A 16,356-nucleotide genomic window follows, 5' to 3' on the forward strand; every position below is an offset into this window, starting at 1 on the left:
CAAGGAGTGGTGTTGCTGTGGTGAAATTCAGCAATTCAGCATTTATGTATTTAAACAATTTGACAGTCCTGAAGTTTTTTGTTGTTGTTGTTGTTGTTTTTGTTTGTTTGTTTGTTTTTGTTTTGTGTGTGTATTTGAAAAAAAGTATAAGAAGCCCAAAGTAGTGTGGAAACTTGGAGGATTGAGAGTAAAAAATATTTAAAAGAGATGCCAAACAGTAAAGAGGGATATCTTGCAAATCCAAGTTCTTGTTTTAACTCATGCTTGCAAAGAAAATATTAAACGAAATGAAAACAGAATAGGTTGCTAAACTGTCAAGTCAGTGACAGTCACAAAAATTGCAAGCTAAACTGAACAGAAATGTCCAGGTCAGTGGATTTATTTATATCGTTAATTGAAAGGTCAACTAGACAGCTGGTATCTCACTCTGAATTGGACAGAAACATCTGCAAGACTCTTTTCAGAGGCTTAAATTTTATATTTTTTATACAACTCTGGTGGTTTCCAGTAGCACCAGTCTGAACAAGACAGACTAAAATGAACTTGAAGAAACTGTGAAACAAAAGGGCAAGTTCACTTAAGTGAAATTACAGAAACTCTTTCTTTAAGACTAATGTTATTTTGTTTGATCATTTGTTATATAATGTGTATTATACATCTCAAAGTTTTGATTTAGGTTTTTATCCAGTAGAGGGCACAACATTACAGAGAGACAAACAAAATGGGCTCCTTAGTAAAGAAGTAGTAGACCAAAGTTTTTTTCTCTCTCTCTTCCTTATTTATAATTCTCACAATAAATAAAACAAAATGTATTTAACATTCTCTGAAAACAAGGCTTAATATCTTAAACAAAGTTATTTCTTAATGAAATGTATATTGTTTTAGATATATTTAGACACTTTCAATGACAAAATGGGTAAAAAAAAAAAATAATAATAATAATAATAATAAATTGTTTTACATACAAGTTGGGAAAAAGCACATGTGTGACTTTCCCTGAGGAATGTGTACATTTGTACATTGAGGCAAATGTTCCAACAAGTAAGACAAGTTTTCTATAGATCAGCATCCTTCTTGGTCCTGGATCAACATCCGTATCAACCAATCAGATTTCAGGGTTGGGTTTTATGCTAATATTAGCTTAGTGTTAACATTAAAGTCTAGTACACCATTCTTATAAACCAATAACTGTCTTCTGATCTCAGGGTTGGGTTATGGTTTGAGTTAGTTGTAGGGACTGTTTCTTTGACTGAAATGTCAGAAAACATGTTGATCCAGGAACATGTTTTACAAAAGCTGTTTTATTTGTTTTCCTTAAACCTGGGGGAAATGTCCTGCACATTGGTTCCCTCAGCAACTACCTGTGTGATTTTAATATTTGTGAATAATGAAAAGGTCTGTGGTTAGCATTACCCTATATCTGATGAAACAGTAATGTTTTGATCTATAGTAATACACACAGTCATGCCAAATTTTGAAGTGAATTAGTAATGTAAGTTTACAATTTCTTGTGCTCACACTATAAAAAACTATTTGTTGAGCCATCTTAAAATAATTTGTTTCCTGGCTGCCTTAAAATTTCAACTTGAAATGTTAAGTTGTACTAAGTGACAACTTAGATATTTGAGTTGATTCAACTTAAAATTTTAAGGCAGCTGGGTAACAAGGCCAGCTTTTAAGTTTAACAAGCCAATTTTTTTAGTCAATTCAATTTTTTTAGTCAATTCAAATATCTAAGTTGTCACTTAGCACAACTTAACATTTCAAGTTGACTAAACTTATTTGAGTTGACTGAACCTAAAGTTTTAAGGCAACAGTGTAACAAATTATTTTAAGTTGACTCAACAAATTGTATGTGTAGTGCAGATGACGCAAATTTGTTAAAGGTACAGTATAAAATAAAGACACAATCTACTCATTTTGTGGAGTGTGGTTAGTGTTATAACATCAACTTGTGCTTTTCCAGCATAAGTCTCTAGAGCTGTGCAGTGGATCTCAACCCTGAGCACCATGTTTCAAAAAATAGATGAGTGATGTGTAATGAACGTGAATAACGAATAAAAAAATACATTTATTACTGGCAAACACAACACCTGCGGTACAGAACAGTTATAAAGGCAGCAACATACTGATTAGCTCATTTGGCACTTAGCAAACAATTTTACTGTTTCAAGATCTCATTCTGTTATACAATTATGCAGTGCAAATGAATATAACTGCACAAAAGTATCTTCTGCACTAAACATAAATAATAAATAACAATGAAATTTATTTCATTTCTATCACTGTTACTGGTTCTTTTTTTTTTCTCCAGTAAAATATTACACTGGCTCCTAGCATTAACAATAATAGAGGTACTGCACTGTAAACCCAGAACAGTGATTTCCCTAAATTGTCTCTTCCAGTTTCTTCTCTTTGGTTTTCTTGTTCAGTAGATTTGCCTCCTTGTTCGGCTGTTGATTCTAGAACAAAACAGTAAAAAAACAACAACATCACTCTACTGTGAAGTAGACAACAAGCTTGTTTCTTATTTAAATATTCAGCAGTTTTACATACCACTGATGATCAGCTCTATGGTATTCTGTTTAGAATCAGACTGGTTTGTGAAGTAGCAGGTGTATTTTCCTGCATCAGCGTGTTGAAGATTGTTGAGTTTGATGGAAAAGTTTCCTCTTTTATACACTTCAGGGAAAGTTTCAGCTCTGTTCTTGTACCATGGGTCCTGTGTCTCTAGTGAATCTTTACCTTTAACTGTATCATAAACATATATGCTGCCATTGTGTCTCCAGTGCACATTAATGTTTTGAGGTTTAAGATCCTGCTGAGTTAAAGAACACGGCAGGACAACAGAACCACCAATAACACCCTCTACTGTGACCTGCAGACACACTGAAATCACACAACTTTAGTTGTAAACAAACAGGTTTTTCATATATATACTGCATGAATTTAACTCTCAAATGTAGTTTAGTTTTTTTTTTTTTTCACCTTTATTTATCAGTACTGCAAATACACAGATGAAGCAGCATCTGCAAAACAGAACAGAAAAAAGACTACAGTAAACAGCCAATAATACATAAACAAATGGGCAATAGCACAAATACCACAGAACAATGACAGACTACAAATTAACAGACACTGCTTGTGAAAATAGTATTAAGTAAACATATACAGGTGCATCTAAAAAAATTTTAATATCGTGAAATAGTTCATTTTTTGTTTGTAACTTATTTCAAAAACTAAAGCTTTCATATATTCTAGACTCATGCTGCCTACCCAATTTCTTCCTTCCAGACAACTTTGCATTTAATATGCTTTGATACAGCACTCTGTAAACAGCCACCCCTTTAAGCAGTGACCTTCTGTGAATTATCCTCTTTGTGGAGGGTGTCAATGATTGTCTTCTGGACCACTGCAATGTCAGCAGTCTTCCTTATTATTGTGGTTTCAAAGAACAAGAAATCCCCGCAATGTATACTGAAGGGATGGACATTTAATGAAACTCAAATGTAAATATTCTAATATTTTGAGATACTGGATTTTTGACTTTCATGAGCTGTAAGCTGTAAACATCAAAATTAAAACAACAAAAACTTTAGAAATGTTTTACTTTACATGTAATCAATCTAGAATATATGAACATTTCACTTTTTTGAAATAAGTTACAAACAAAAAATTAACTTTTTAATGATATTCTATTATTTGTTTTTAGATGCACCTGTACAGATACCTATTAAACTAGAATAGTTATTTAGTTTAGATCAGTGAGTGATTTGTTTATCTTGTTGTTTCACATTATAAATATAAGAAACATATAGCATATGAGGCTGCTGTCACTTTATGACTTAAAGGATCTGTTGACACATAATATTGACACTTTTTCTTTGCTGTTTACTACACACAAGACATGACTGACTGACAGACATCATTTGTTTGTGTTTGCTCAAAACGATGCAAATGGAAACTCAATTCAGTACTGCCGTGTTGTCAGAGCTGGCCTTTGTGTGCGCGCTTCAGGTTTATCACAGCATGCGAGTACCACACTTCTTTTTCACAGTCTCACTCTTGATTGGCTTAATGTCAGTCAAACAATTAAAATACCAAGGCTTTAAAATGTGAAAATGATAACCTTTTTTCTGAGGAAGCAGCACTGGTTCGATCATTAGCTTTTGATGTATACATGTACTCAATTATACATGCATAAATTAATACATGTATTTATTTTTTGCCTTTATTGGATGCATCATCATCATCATTGTCATCTGGTACGCTAAACTCATCACTAAATGTTAGGTTTGTTCCCATTCACTCCTAAAAATAAAGGAGCTTTACTGGCATCAATGAAGAACCCTTGAACATCCATGGAAGCTTTCATATGAAGAAAAGTTTCATTATAGTGGAAAAAGGTTCTTTGGATTTTTTAAATGTTCTTCAAAAAGGTTCTTTTAGGAACTGTTCACGGTAAAGTACCTTCTTTACGAAACCAAAAATGGCTCTTCTATGACTCACTGCAAAAACACCCCTTTGGAGCCTTAATTTTAAAGAGTGTTTTTCTGTTGTTTGGTTTCCTTTGTTTAGTTCCTGTTTTTTGTTTCATTTCCTGCATTATCAGATACTACAGTTAATCTCCTTAGCAGTCAATCACTTACACCTGTTTCTTGTTTAGGCTCTTATTACATTATGTATTTAGACTGTAGTGGTTTTGGATGTTATGAGCTTTTATCACAGTTCTGTTTGTTATTCCTAGTATTTTGTTTTCTTCTAGATTCCTGGTGAAGGATCTGACGATCCTCAAATGCAAATTGTGTGTGTTTTGCCTTGAGAGCAACCATACATTTGTGTTGTGTTTTGCTTTCTTTTTAAATATTCTTCATTCATTTATTAATTTATAATCATCGATAATTTAATCATTTTATTATTCCATTTAATCATATAATCATTTATAATAATCATTATAGTCATTTATATATTCATTTTATTGATTCATTAATTGATTAGTCATTTATATTATATTATAGTTGTTTTTTATATTTTTTCTCCATTGTTGTTTAGTCTTATGACTGTGTGGCTTCAAGGGCTGTTTGTCTTCATGAATAAGAGATACAAGGGAATGTTTATAGAAACTCAGGCTTTATGGGATGTTGTAGTGAATCAGTTAGGTACAACAATACTTGTTGGATTTGTGTTCTCCAGACAAAGTCTGAGCATTGAGACATACGCAACTAAGACTATTCAATAAACTCTGCTCCTTTTTACCATCATTACTTCGTCTCCTGCTTCTGCTCTTCACTTTCATTGGCTTTTTCCTCAGTCAACTTCTTGGCTGATAGAAGACTGTTAATAGTGTTTTGGGTATTTTGGGTACCAGACAAGACCTCCTGTTAACATGGTTTGGGTATTAGACTGCTCTGCTGACGAGTTGTTCTGATACTGGACAAACTGATATTTTCTAATGGGATCTGGCGTCCAGGGCTGGATCTTAATTGTCTAGGCATGGAGACAGCGATCTAACAGTGGTATTTTGGATTATGTTTGTATTAAAATCATCTGTATTTGAATCCTCTCACCATTGTCTTTGAGTTCACCAACGTAACACCTTGTATTGCCTTTTAAACTTGTTTTATGAGTGTGAGAATTACAGTATATAATATAATTACAGTATATAATTGCGGGAGCAAAAGTGATATGGAACCAACATCACTTTGCAACATTAATTCAAAAGTAGTAAGCGTTGACACATCAATTTACTTAACTTTGTTTTAATGGTAGCTTGCTATCTGCATGGGTATACTTCATTTTCACATATCTGTCATGTTTTTTTGTTTTTTTTTGAACACATACTGTATACATGTGCGTGTTGTGACTGTTCTTACAAATTCACAATTTCAGAGAAGATCATAATATATATATATATAGTTATCATTTATATATATATTTATAAAAAAATATAAAAAAAAAACTTGCACTTTGAAACCTGTTTGAAATCTCAACTTGCACTTTGAAACCTGTTTGAAATCTCAAGTTTGTTTTCAGGCCCCCAAAATGCTGTTGTCATGTAAGTGTACAGGGTGAGTGCAATGTAAGTTCAAAAATGCTTTACTTTACATGTAGTCAAAAATCCAGTATCTCAAAATATTAGAATATTTACTTTTGAGTTTCATTAAATGACCATCCCTACAGTAAAAATTCTGGGTATCTCTTGTTCTTTGAAACCACAATAATGGGGAAAATTCCAGTGTGAAGTTTCTACAGTCTGTGATGATTTGGGGTGCCGTGACGTCTGCTGGTGTTGGTCCATTGTGTTTTATCAAGTCCAAAGTCAATGCAGCCATCTACCAGGACATTTTGGAGCATCTGCTGACAAGCTTTATGGAGATGCTGATTTCCTTTTCCAGCAAAACTTTACCACCTGCCCACAGTGTAAAAACCACTTCCAAGTGCTAGGAGCAAGTCATTTGCTGTAATTTGTGCTGCTGACCAAATATTGACTGCATAAATGAACATACTTTAAAGAACTTGAACTTTCCTGTTTTGCAAATCGTTTTTTGATTGATCTTAGGAAATATTCTAATATTTTGAGATACTGAATTTTTGACTTTCATGAGCTGTAAGCTCTAATCATCAAAATTAAAGGAAAAAAAAAAAAAACTTTTTAAATGTTTTACTTTACATGTAATGAATCTAGAATATTTGAAAGTTTCACTTTTTGAAATAAGTTACAAATAATAATAATAATAATAATAATAATAGTATAACTTTTTCATGATATTCGAATTTTTTTGAGATGCACCTGTACACATAGAGTGGCATAGAGTCTATGAGAGGTGGCAACATCAAAGCAAGCCTCCGTGCATAGTTTTAGGGGATTTATTGTCTGACATACACAGTTGTATTACTACATATATATTCACAAATATTGCATGACCAGTAAGTTATCATCTATACTGTTAAAATAAAAAAAATAAATAAATAAAAAATTACATTCCAATATCCATCATGGCACAAAGTCAATACACAACATAAAAAATGTCAACAAGTTATAAATGTTTCTGAGCTTGCATCACTAAAGAAGACATGCAGTTCTATTAACATTAAATAAGCTACTTAGATGGTATAAATCACATTTTAGTGCAGGTTTAGGAGCAACAAAACTTTTGAATTTCCTAACATTAAAAAAAAAAAAAAAATACAATATCAAAGCACTTGAGTTTGATTTGATCAGTGTTTGATTTTCTGTTATTGACAGAGGCGGGAATGTCTGTAATCACCCACAACACACTATTAACCATGTACTCTAGCAACACCCCAGCAACTGCATAGCAAGTGCCTAGCAACCACCCAGAATATCTAGCAACACTTTAGCAAACATCTAGAACATCTAACTGACCAAACTGTTTTTTTTTTTTTTTTTTTTTTTTTTTTTTTAATAAAACTTTAAGACAAGCCGGCATTTTTTTTTCAAACTTTTCAGTCTATTCATTACAGGTGCTCTTAAATGCTTACACACAATTCAAATACACATATGACTTTCCTGCGAGTGAACACTCATGAGATCAATAACACCATAACAAAAAACTGCAATACGACTAGATTCTCTTACCTAACTCTGCTATTAGTTTCCGTGATCGGCATCTTCTTATGATTTCATGCTATTGTTTCTTCGGATATATGACAAAAATGCCTATATCTGTGAACAATCTCAAAGGACCTCTGAGTTAGCCGAGAAGCAGTAATTATCTGATGCGTGAACAAATGTAAAAAGTGAATTGGCCGCATTGGTGTTTTTGACTCAAAAAAGAATCAGTTCATAAGAGTCATTTGTTAATGAAGCCTACTACACTGGGCGTGCTGCGCGTGCGTGCAACCATCTTGCACACTTCATTGAAAGACGTGTTTGCCATTATTTTGCGATACGCACATGAAACACTGCTTACATTTATTTTATTCTGTCATAATTCTGGGGTGGCACTGCTTTTTTTTTCAGATCCGCCCCTGCTCTGCTTTGATGGTACACAGCCGACGCCGCGCATGCGCCATACAGAAGATATACTTTCTGTTTGGGAAAATATATATATTTTGGACGTAGTATGTGTTATATTTTAGTACAATATATATTAACACTATTTATATCACCATGGTTATCGGGTAAGTTTAATTATTTTTAATGAAATGCTTCGCGAACAAAAACATGTTGTAGTTTCAGTTTGGCCTTTATTCAGTGCTATTTGCATTTAGCGTGGTGTATTTAAATACTATAAACATTATTTAAACCAGTATTAGCATCGATACATTTTAGACATTCTGGATTGAAATATCAGTCATTAACAGGTTCGCGTGCAGGGAAATAACTCTTGTTTTGATTTGATTAGCATTAGCATTTTGTATCCTTTCTTTTTTCGGTGCATGTACAGCTTTTTCGTTTTCTTTTTTATAGTAATTTGGTTATCTTAGTTTTACTGTTAATTCAGGGCAGTTAATGTTTCAGCCCTTTAAGTACATTTACTGCTAAACTGTAGCAATTATGCTATTATCTAGGGAAATAAACGTACTCCTACTTTTTTGACATTTTAATTAAACAATAACTGGTAAAAGTCAATGAGACTGGATTTTTATATTTTATTGTTCAAAATTATTGTTTTTGTTCTTCAGTTATGTTTGCGCAAAATTAGGTAGTGTGGATGTTATTTCAGCAAATTGCATCTAATTGTCCATCCCTACACATGTATCTCCAGCTAGTGTTAAAACTCACCCCAGTAGTGGGGTGGATTGTAAGACAACAAAACACTTTGTATTTGACATTCAACTCATACAATCTGTAATTATGCAGTACACATCAAAGTGAGTTATAATTCAAGTTCTAATTTGAATCATCTAGCAATAACAGCTATCGAGATATCACAGTAAGTCAAGATTTGTTGTCATAAAGTGTTTTTTTCTTTTTCTCTAGATGCTGCTTCGTCTGTGTTTTTGCAGTGCTGATAAACAAAGGTGAGCTTGAAACAAACTACAGTGGGGATCAAAATTAGAGAACAATTTATAAATTTGTTATATTTTCTAAATTATTGTTAATCTTCTTTGCTCAAAATTTTTGAGCAAAGCTTAGCTGTGAGTACACCTAATGTTCCCTCGAAAGCCCAGTGACGGTCTGCGCACTGTCCCCCTGATGCAATTTTCGTCATCAGAACTGTCTACGAATGTCCACACACACCGTCTGTGTGCAGCCCAATTTTTGTGACTGCACGGATGGTCCACGTACAACAGCGCAGATGTGAAGTGAATTTGAGCATGTGCACTGCGCATGTGTCAAAAAGTCCTTAAAAAAGGTGTCAAAAAGTCAAGAGGTCTTAAATTTGAGGAGGGCAAGAAGAATCACAATATGGCTTAATGTGACAAGCGCTGCACGTTCCAAAGTCAAAACATGGTGTGTTTTTTTTTTTACTGTAAATAATTGTGTCTCTGAAGAGAATGCCATTTTCATTTTATCTTGCCTAATGTCAGATAAACAATGTTGGGTATCGAGAACCAGAACCTCACACACATCTGAATCAGTTTGTTTTCATATTATAATATGATATGTGACCCTGGACCACAAAACTAGGCTTAAGTCGCTGGGGTATATTTGTAGCAATAGCCAAAAATACATTGTATGGGTCAAAATTATTGATTTTTCTTTTATGGCAAAAATTATTAGGATATTAAGTAAATATCATGTTCCATGAAGATATTTAGTAAAATACTTACTGTAAATATATGAGAACTTAATTTTTGATTAGTAATATACATTGTTAAGAACTTTATTTGGACAACTTTAAAGGTGATTTGCTCACTATTTTGATTTGTTTACACCCTCAGATTCCAGGTTTTCAAATAGTTGTATATCGACCAAATATTATCCTATCCTAACAAACCACTCATCAATGGAAAGTTTATTTATTCAGCTTTCAGATGATGTATAAATCTCAATTTTGAAAAATTGACCCTTATGACTGATTTTGTGATCCATGGTCACATATATGAAAACAAATTGAAGCGTCTAAACTGAAATGATATTATTAACATAATAAATTATTTGAAGAGTTTGGTTGCAAAACGCGATAAATGCCATTTTTTGACATTTGGATTTTATTATTGGAAATCACTGTTCAAATGTACCTTAATCTATGTGTGAATTGCTGCCATTAATAAAATTTAAGAATGTACATTTTACACCTACTATAAAATGTATTTTTTCACAAAACGCGATATCCGCCAGACCAGTTTCTTTACAAAGTGCGATATAACCAGGGTTCGAAATTAACACCCGCAGATACTGTACGCTTCGGTTTGCGGGTCCAATCAACGACGACAAGAGCGCGAAAATACAAACAAGAAATAGGAAATATCGGATGAGCAAAGAGGACTGAGCTGGACAGCGAAATAAGCTAAAATCAAAATGCTGCGGTGGTTAGGACAGACATCAGGATCAGGAAGAGGTGAGAAGAGGAAGGAGGCAGAAGATGAAAATGCTGACAGAGCGTGCAAAACAAAGAGAAGGAAGTTTAATTGTAAATGGCAGACAGGTCGTCATTGGCTAGTGTTTGATAGTAAAAATGCGGTCATGTTTTGTCAGATTTGCCGTGAGTACACGAAAGAAAATTTAATTGTTTATACTGTAGGCGAGCTGTCAGTCACGTAGGCTACGTTTATAGCGTTTTGCAAAAAAAAAAAAAAGTTATGTTATGTTGTGTATGTTCTGGCCAAAACTAACTCAGAATCTTCTTATTATTAATCAATCTTTGTATATACTATTCCATATATTTATCATGTATTGTTTTTTTTAACTAATTTAAGATGTTTGACAATGCTAAGATAAATATGTTGCATTTTGGCATGGTTTTTGACTTATTTATGAACTATTTATGGACATAAAATTAAATAAAAAATATCCTGGATTTGAAAAATATTGTGTCCCTGGCCTTCACTGAGCTCAAGTAATAGTTTAATGTACAAAAATTGTGAATGAACTTGACTGTTGATGTCTTAAATAATAATGTCAAATAACCAACATTTCTCAAAATGGATATATCTCGTTTTGCAACGAAACTCTTCATTTATAATTATAAAGAATTGAACAGTTCTGTGTGAGATTTTTTTTTTATTATTAAAGGTATAGGCTGGTACTGTTAACATCTGTTAGCACACATACTTCATTTTGTAACTTATAAAATTATCTGCTTGTTTTCAAAAATATGTTTTACTATCACAAGGGTCAAATCAAATAGAAATAGCACAAAGCTAAAAGTTACAAATGCATTCAGTAACCACGTTTTTGTATGTTTGCTATACAGGTCTGGTATAAAGAATGTTTTCTCACAGGTGGCCAAAATGTCTGCCCAATAGAGAAAAGTTTTGCTTAGTAAGAAAAAAAAATAGAAGGAACATTGGTTACGGCACTCTTCTACTATTGTGTTTTATATATATATAACCAAGGCATTTCAATGAAAACCTTTATTTTGTGGAAAACACAAACAGAATCAGAACAGTAACCACTGCCGAGGCAGATCCCTAACCTGTATAACACTGAACTGGCAAGCAATTCCAGCTGCAGTGTTGAACCAATTCCCCATTGAGAGTATCTGCATTACCCTGTCTTCTCATGCATTTGTCTTAAGCAGACGCCCAATTAGCAATTAGTGACATTGTAAAGCTGCAATATTTGAGAAATCACAGATTTGGAATGACTAACTTCTTTTGCAGTGGCTGAAAGGGTCATCCCTTTAGCCTTCATCTGGACCACCTCCTGTCGCAGCGTTTCCCCTTAGAGTGGCCCGACATCTTACTGTCTCAGTAAAATTAGAGGAATGTCGCCAGTTAAACAGGGTTTGTTGTATAATTAAGAAAATTTGCACTATGTGCCAGACTAATACCATGAACGTGTAGGTATCTGTAGGTGTTCTCTAATTTATCTCTAAGAAGTTATTTTTCAAATATCTAGTTTGAGTTTTTTATACTGTGCTTCAGAATACAGTTAATTCATGAAATATGCTTAAAAAACTGCCCTTCTGCTCCTGTTAGGATAACTTTAAACAGGACTAAGCAGTGAAATTTTTGGAAATTGTAGGTTGTTCTCTAATTCGGATCTCCAGTGTTCATTTGAAGTGTACATTCATGCCATAGATTATGTAATTAAACTTTTCTCTCATTTCAGTGTGTCTGCAGGTCACAGTAGAGGGTGTTATTGGTGGTTCTGTTGTCCTGCCATGTTTTTCCAGGAAAAATGATCTTAAACCTCAAGACATTAATGTGCATTGGAGACACAATTATACTCAGATTGTGTGTGATATAATCCAGGGTAAAGATTCAGTAGAGGGACAAAACCAATGGTACAAAAACAGAACTGAAACTTTCCCTGATGAGTATCTGAAAGGAAATTTTTCCATCAAACTCAACAATCTTCAACATGCTGATGCAGGAGAGTTCAGCTGCTTCATCACATCTGATTCGAAAGAGGAGACTGTACAGCTCTTCATCAGTGGTGTGTAAAACTGCTTGATTAATATATGAAGTTTTTAATTAAAAAAAAAAAAAATGTTAACATAAATAGTTTCAATTGGAATCTGGCATCTGGCTGTTTATACAAGTTTTTGTGTGAGTCTTAAAAGTGTTTTTTTTTTTTTTTTTTTTTTTTTTCTGCCTTTCCACAAATTAAGGCCTGAAAGTCTTTAAAACATGGGTATCTTCCTTAGTTTTTTTTTTTTTTTTTAATACAAATCAAGATATATTTACCTAAGGTTTAAAATGAACATATGCCTTCTTGTTTTGTAAGACCCAGTAGTTTATGCTTAGGACAATAACAAACATCTGTCAATGGGAAGTGAAAACATGTTTTCTCTGCCCATTGGTAGATATTTGTTCTTGTTTTAGCTATGCAAGACATTTACATGTAGAGAACATTTTGATGTATTGTGTTCCATTCAAATTGTTCATTTATTAATTAATTTTCATTACCTCATCTTGATTTACCTTTATAAAGCATGCAGAAATCGTGTGCAAATTAAACATGGACCTGTTGTCTTTATCACAGTGTATTAATGTATTTTTTCCCCACTACAGCTTTTGTTGTAGATTCAACAGCAGACAAAGGAAACAAATCAACTGATCTAGAAACCCCAGGAGAAACAGCACCAGACAATGTGGGGATACCATGGCACTGGGTCATCATAGCAGTTGTATTAGTTATTATCATTATAGTTGTTTTAATCTTAATTTTCAGAAAAAAGAGAGGTCAGTCTCCCTTATAGAAGAAACAGCAACACTTAAACTCTTAATTTTATGCATATTGATAGTAAGTAAAATGCATGTCATTTTTGTTGGTGTTTCATTTTTGGTACTGGGTAGGGTTAATGGATCAAAAATGTGGACATCCATTAATAGGTTCTTTATTATTGCTAGTACTTATGACTCATATTACTGATTATTTTCCTGCCTTATTTTATTACTCCTAAAACTAAAAATGATGTTCTTTCCCTTGACAGCTGGCACCCAATGACAAGTCCAAAAATGTAACACTAGATTTGGCAAAGGATCTTAAATATGTTAAAGGCACTGTTATAAAGGGATACCAGTTTTTATTTATTTATTTTATTATTATTATTTTTATTTTTGGTCAGCGTGGGTACATTTTAATTTAATTTTCTTATGCTGATGTTTATTGATTTATTTAAAAGTAAGAATCATTACAAAATCTGTAATTATGAATCCATTAATTTACTTCTTTTAATTATACCTTTTAAATGAATTTGATTAAACAGCACTCAAGGAATCCCACCACTTTGTAGAATTACTTTCTAAATGATATTTTCTCTAAGATTAGTTTTTACAAGAAAAGTTTTTCACAAGTTTTTTTTATGTTGACTTTGTAAATATGATTTTGGAAGGCATGATTACTGATATGTAAATATTGGTGTTAAACATAAAAGAACATTTTGATTTATTTTTTTATTATTTTTTTTTTTTTAATGGGAATTGGGTAGTGTTAAATGCCTTATTACTAATAAATAGCCGATATGCTAGTAATATCCATGCTAATAAGCAACTAGTTAATCACTGATTCAATGAAATTGCTGATTATATTACTGCTTTATTTTATGACTCCTAAAGCCAAAGAAAAGGTTTTCTGATGACTGATAAAAATTATTTATGTGTTCTCCAAACTGAAGACTTGTTTATTTTGGTTTGTATTGTTTTGTATTTTGAACCTTCTAAAAACCCAAATGTGATTTTCAAAGGCATGGTTACTGTTATAAATCTTGGTGTCAAACATTATTTGCTAAATATTATATGTATCTGTGTGTGTGTGTGTGTGTGTGTGTGTGTGTGTGTGCATGTGCGTGTGCGTGTTTGGTTTATATATCCTGGTGGGGACTTAAACCTGAATACACACAGACTCATGGTGACTCGTGTCACGGTGGGGACCTAAATTGAGGTCCCCATGGGTACAAAAGCGTATAAATCACACAGAATGAGTTTTTTTGAGAAAGTAAAAATGCAGAACGTTTCCTTTGATGTGTTAGTTTATGTGTAGGGTTGGTGTAGGGCGACAGAAAATATGGTTTGTACGGTATAAAAACCATTAGGCCCTTGGAGAGTCCCTACAAGGATAGCTAACTAGACGTGTGTTTGAGGCAGATTTTAAATTGTTCTTGTACTCTGGCTCATGATTTACATCTTTACTATTATTGCTAATTAATTCATACACATTCCTGTTGTCACTGCTCTGTCTGTCATTTCTGGTTTATTAATAAAAGGTATGAAGCAAATGATTCGCTTCAGTTACACCCTAATTCAAGAATCATTTCACAATGGCTGACTTCACAATGACTATTTTTGCACACCTAATTTTCAGCAAATTATAATTTAAAAAAAGAAAGCTAGCTTTTCAACAAGTTTCATGAAATTAGACCCTCAGTAATTAATGAAATTAGTATGAAAATGTATTGAAACTTACGTGAGTATGAGAGGGAGCTTCCTTTAGACTCCTAGGAAACGCAATATTCTGGATCCTGATCTTCAAGTGAGACATTCCTTCAAATGATGTCTGGCATATATCCGCTTACTTTTGTAGAATCACCAGTGACTAACTTTCGTAAGATAATAAATAAAGTAACTAATGCACAGATGACTTTTTTTTTCTCATCATCTGGGCTCAGTCCGGAAAGATCTGCCTTTGTTCCTCTTTCTCACGATCGTGGTGACTGTTCAATTGCTGATTGGAGGAGAAGAGAAGGCACACAAATTTATTCAAAGTAGTCACTCTTGTTAACACATACAGAGGTATTACTTCTGCTTTTTCTTTCAGTTGCCAACAAGCCCCATGTGTTTTAATAGAACCCAAGGACACAGCTGTGATAACAGAATAATAACTGCATAAAATTTTAAATGATAATTATATAATTATTAAAATGTTCTACAGAAAAAGGATTAACAGTGGTATTTTGGGGGCCAAACCAAACTAAAACGTTTGTTCTTTAAATTGCCCTTTACTGCCCTCAAAAGGCTATAAATGAAAATGTTTTATTTTTAAGCACTGCATTATGTGTACACTTAAGCTCAGAAGCATTGATTCACCCTAGTAACAAATTAAATGGTACATCAATGTATAAATAAATATATTATCACAATGCTTTTTTGCAAGTTGTTTAGATTGGTGTAATACAGTGGAACCCAATCCTGCGTCTCAAAATCTACCTTCCTGCAAAGTTCAGCTCCAACCCTGATCAAACACACATGAACCAGCTAATTAAGATCTTGATGATCACATGATAATTACAGACAGGTGTGTTTGATCAGGGTTAGACTTGATATTAGAGTCAAAATTTTGGGTCTCATTTTGTCGTTCATAATTCAGGAAATAAACAACATTTTTTTTTTTTTTTTACTGTTTTTTGGGGAATAATACGTTGTATAAAATCAAGCAAATTACACATGAGCAAATCCCTCTATAAAAACGTTCAGGATATAGACAGGAATAAATATGTAAAGTTTGGTGTGTGTAAGTCCTAAGTGGAGATTTATGGCTCAGTGTAGGAGAAAAAAATCAATGCAATACAATGTATTGTAATTGAAATCTATTGACATAAATAGATAAAGTGCTGTAAAAAAAAAAAAAAAAAAAAAAAAAAAAAAACTTAAAGAAGAAGTCCACTTCCAGAAGAGCAATTTACAGATAATTTACAGATAATTGTCATCCTTTTTTCAGGATTTTTCTCCATATAATGGACTTCAATTGTGCCCCAAGTTTGAACTTCCAAAACACAGTTTAAATGCGTCTTCAAACGATCGTTTACAATCACATTCGTTTGAAGCCGCATTTAAACT

At 33.0% G+C, this 16,356-nt stretch overlaps 1 protein-coding gene and 1 long non-coding RNA gene across 3 annotated transcripts; one reads left to right on the plus strand and one right to left on the minus strand.

Moving 5' to 3' along the window:
• Positions 1-1,940: 1,940 nt before the first annotated feature.
• Positions 1,941-15,196, minus strand: LOC127161678 (uncharacterized). Of its 2 annotated transcripts, XR_007827143.1 has the most exons (4): positions 14,987-15,196; positions 2,989-3,029; positions 2,557-2,889; positions 1,941-2,462 (listed from the first exon to the last, which is right to left on the minus strand). It is a non-coding gene; the product is annotated as an uncharacterized LOC127161678 (long non-coding RNA). The 2 variants fall into 2 exon arrangements; XR_007827142.1 differs by having other exon boundaries at positions 2,557-3,029.
• Positions 8,015-14,790, plus strand: LOC127161677 (CD276 antigen homolog). The gene is made up of 4 exons (XM_051104392.1): positions 8,015-8,145; positions 8,948-8,988; positions 12,188-12,514; positions 13,093-14,790. The coding sequence occupies exons 1-4, from the start codon at positions 8,135-8,137 to the stop codon at positions 13,278-13,280; spliced, it is 567 nt and encodes a 188-aa protein (XP_050960349.1). The 5' UTR covers positions 8,015-8,134; the 3' UTR covers positions 13,281-14,790.
• Positions 15,197-16,356: the final 1,160 nt, after the last annotated feature.

The sequence above is a fragment of the Labeo rohita genome, unplaced genomic scaffold (assembly GCF_022985175.1).
Source record: "Labeo rohita strain BAU-BD-2019 unplaced genomic scaffold, IGBB_LRoh.1.0 scaffold_71, whole genome shotgun sequence".
NCBI lineage: Eukaryota > Metazoa > Chordata > Actinopteri > Cypriniformes > Cyprinidae > Labeo > Labeo rohita.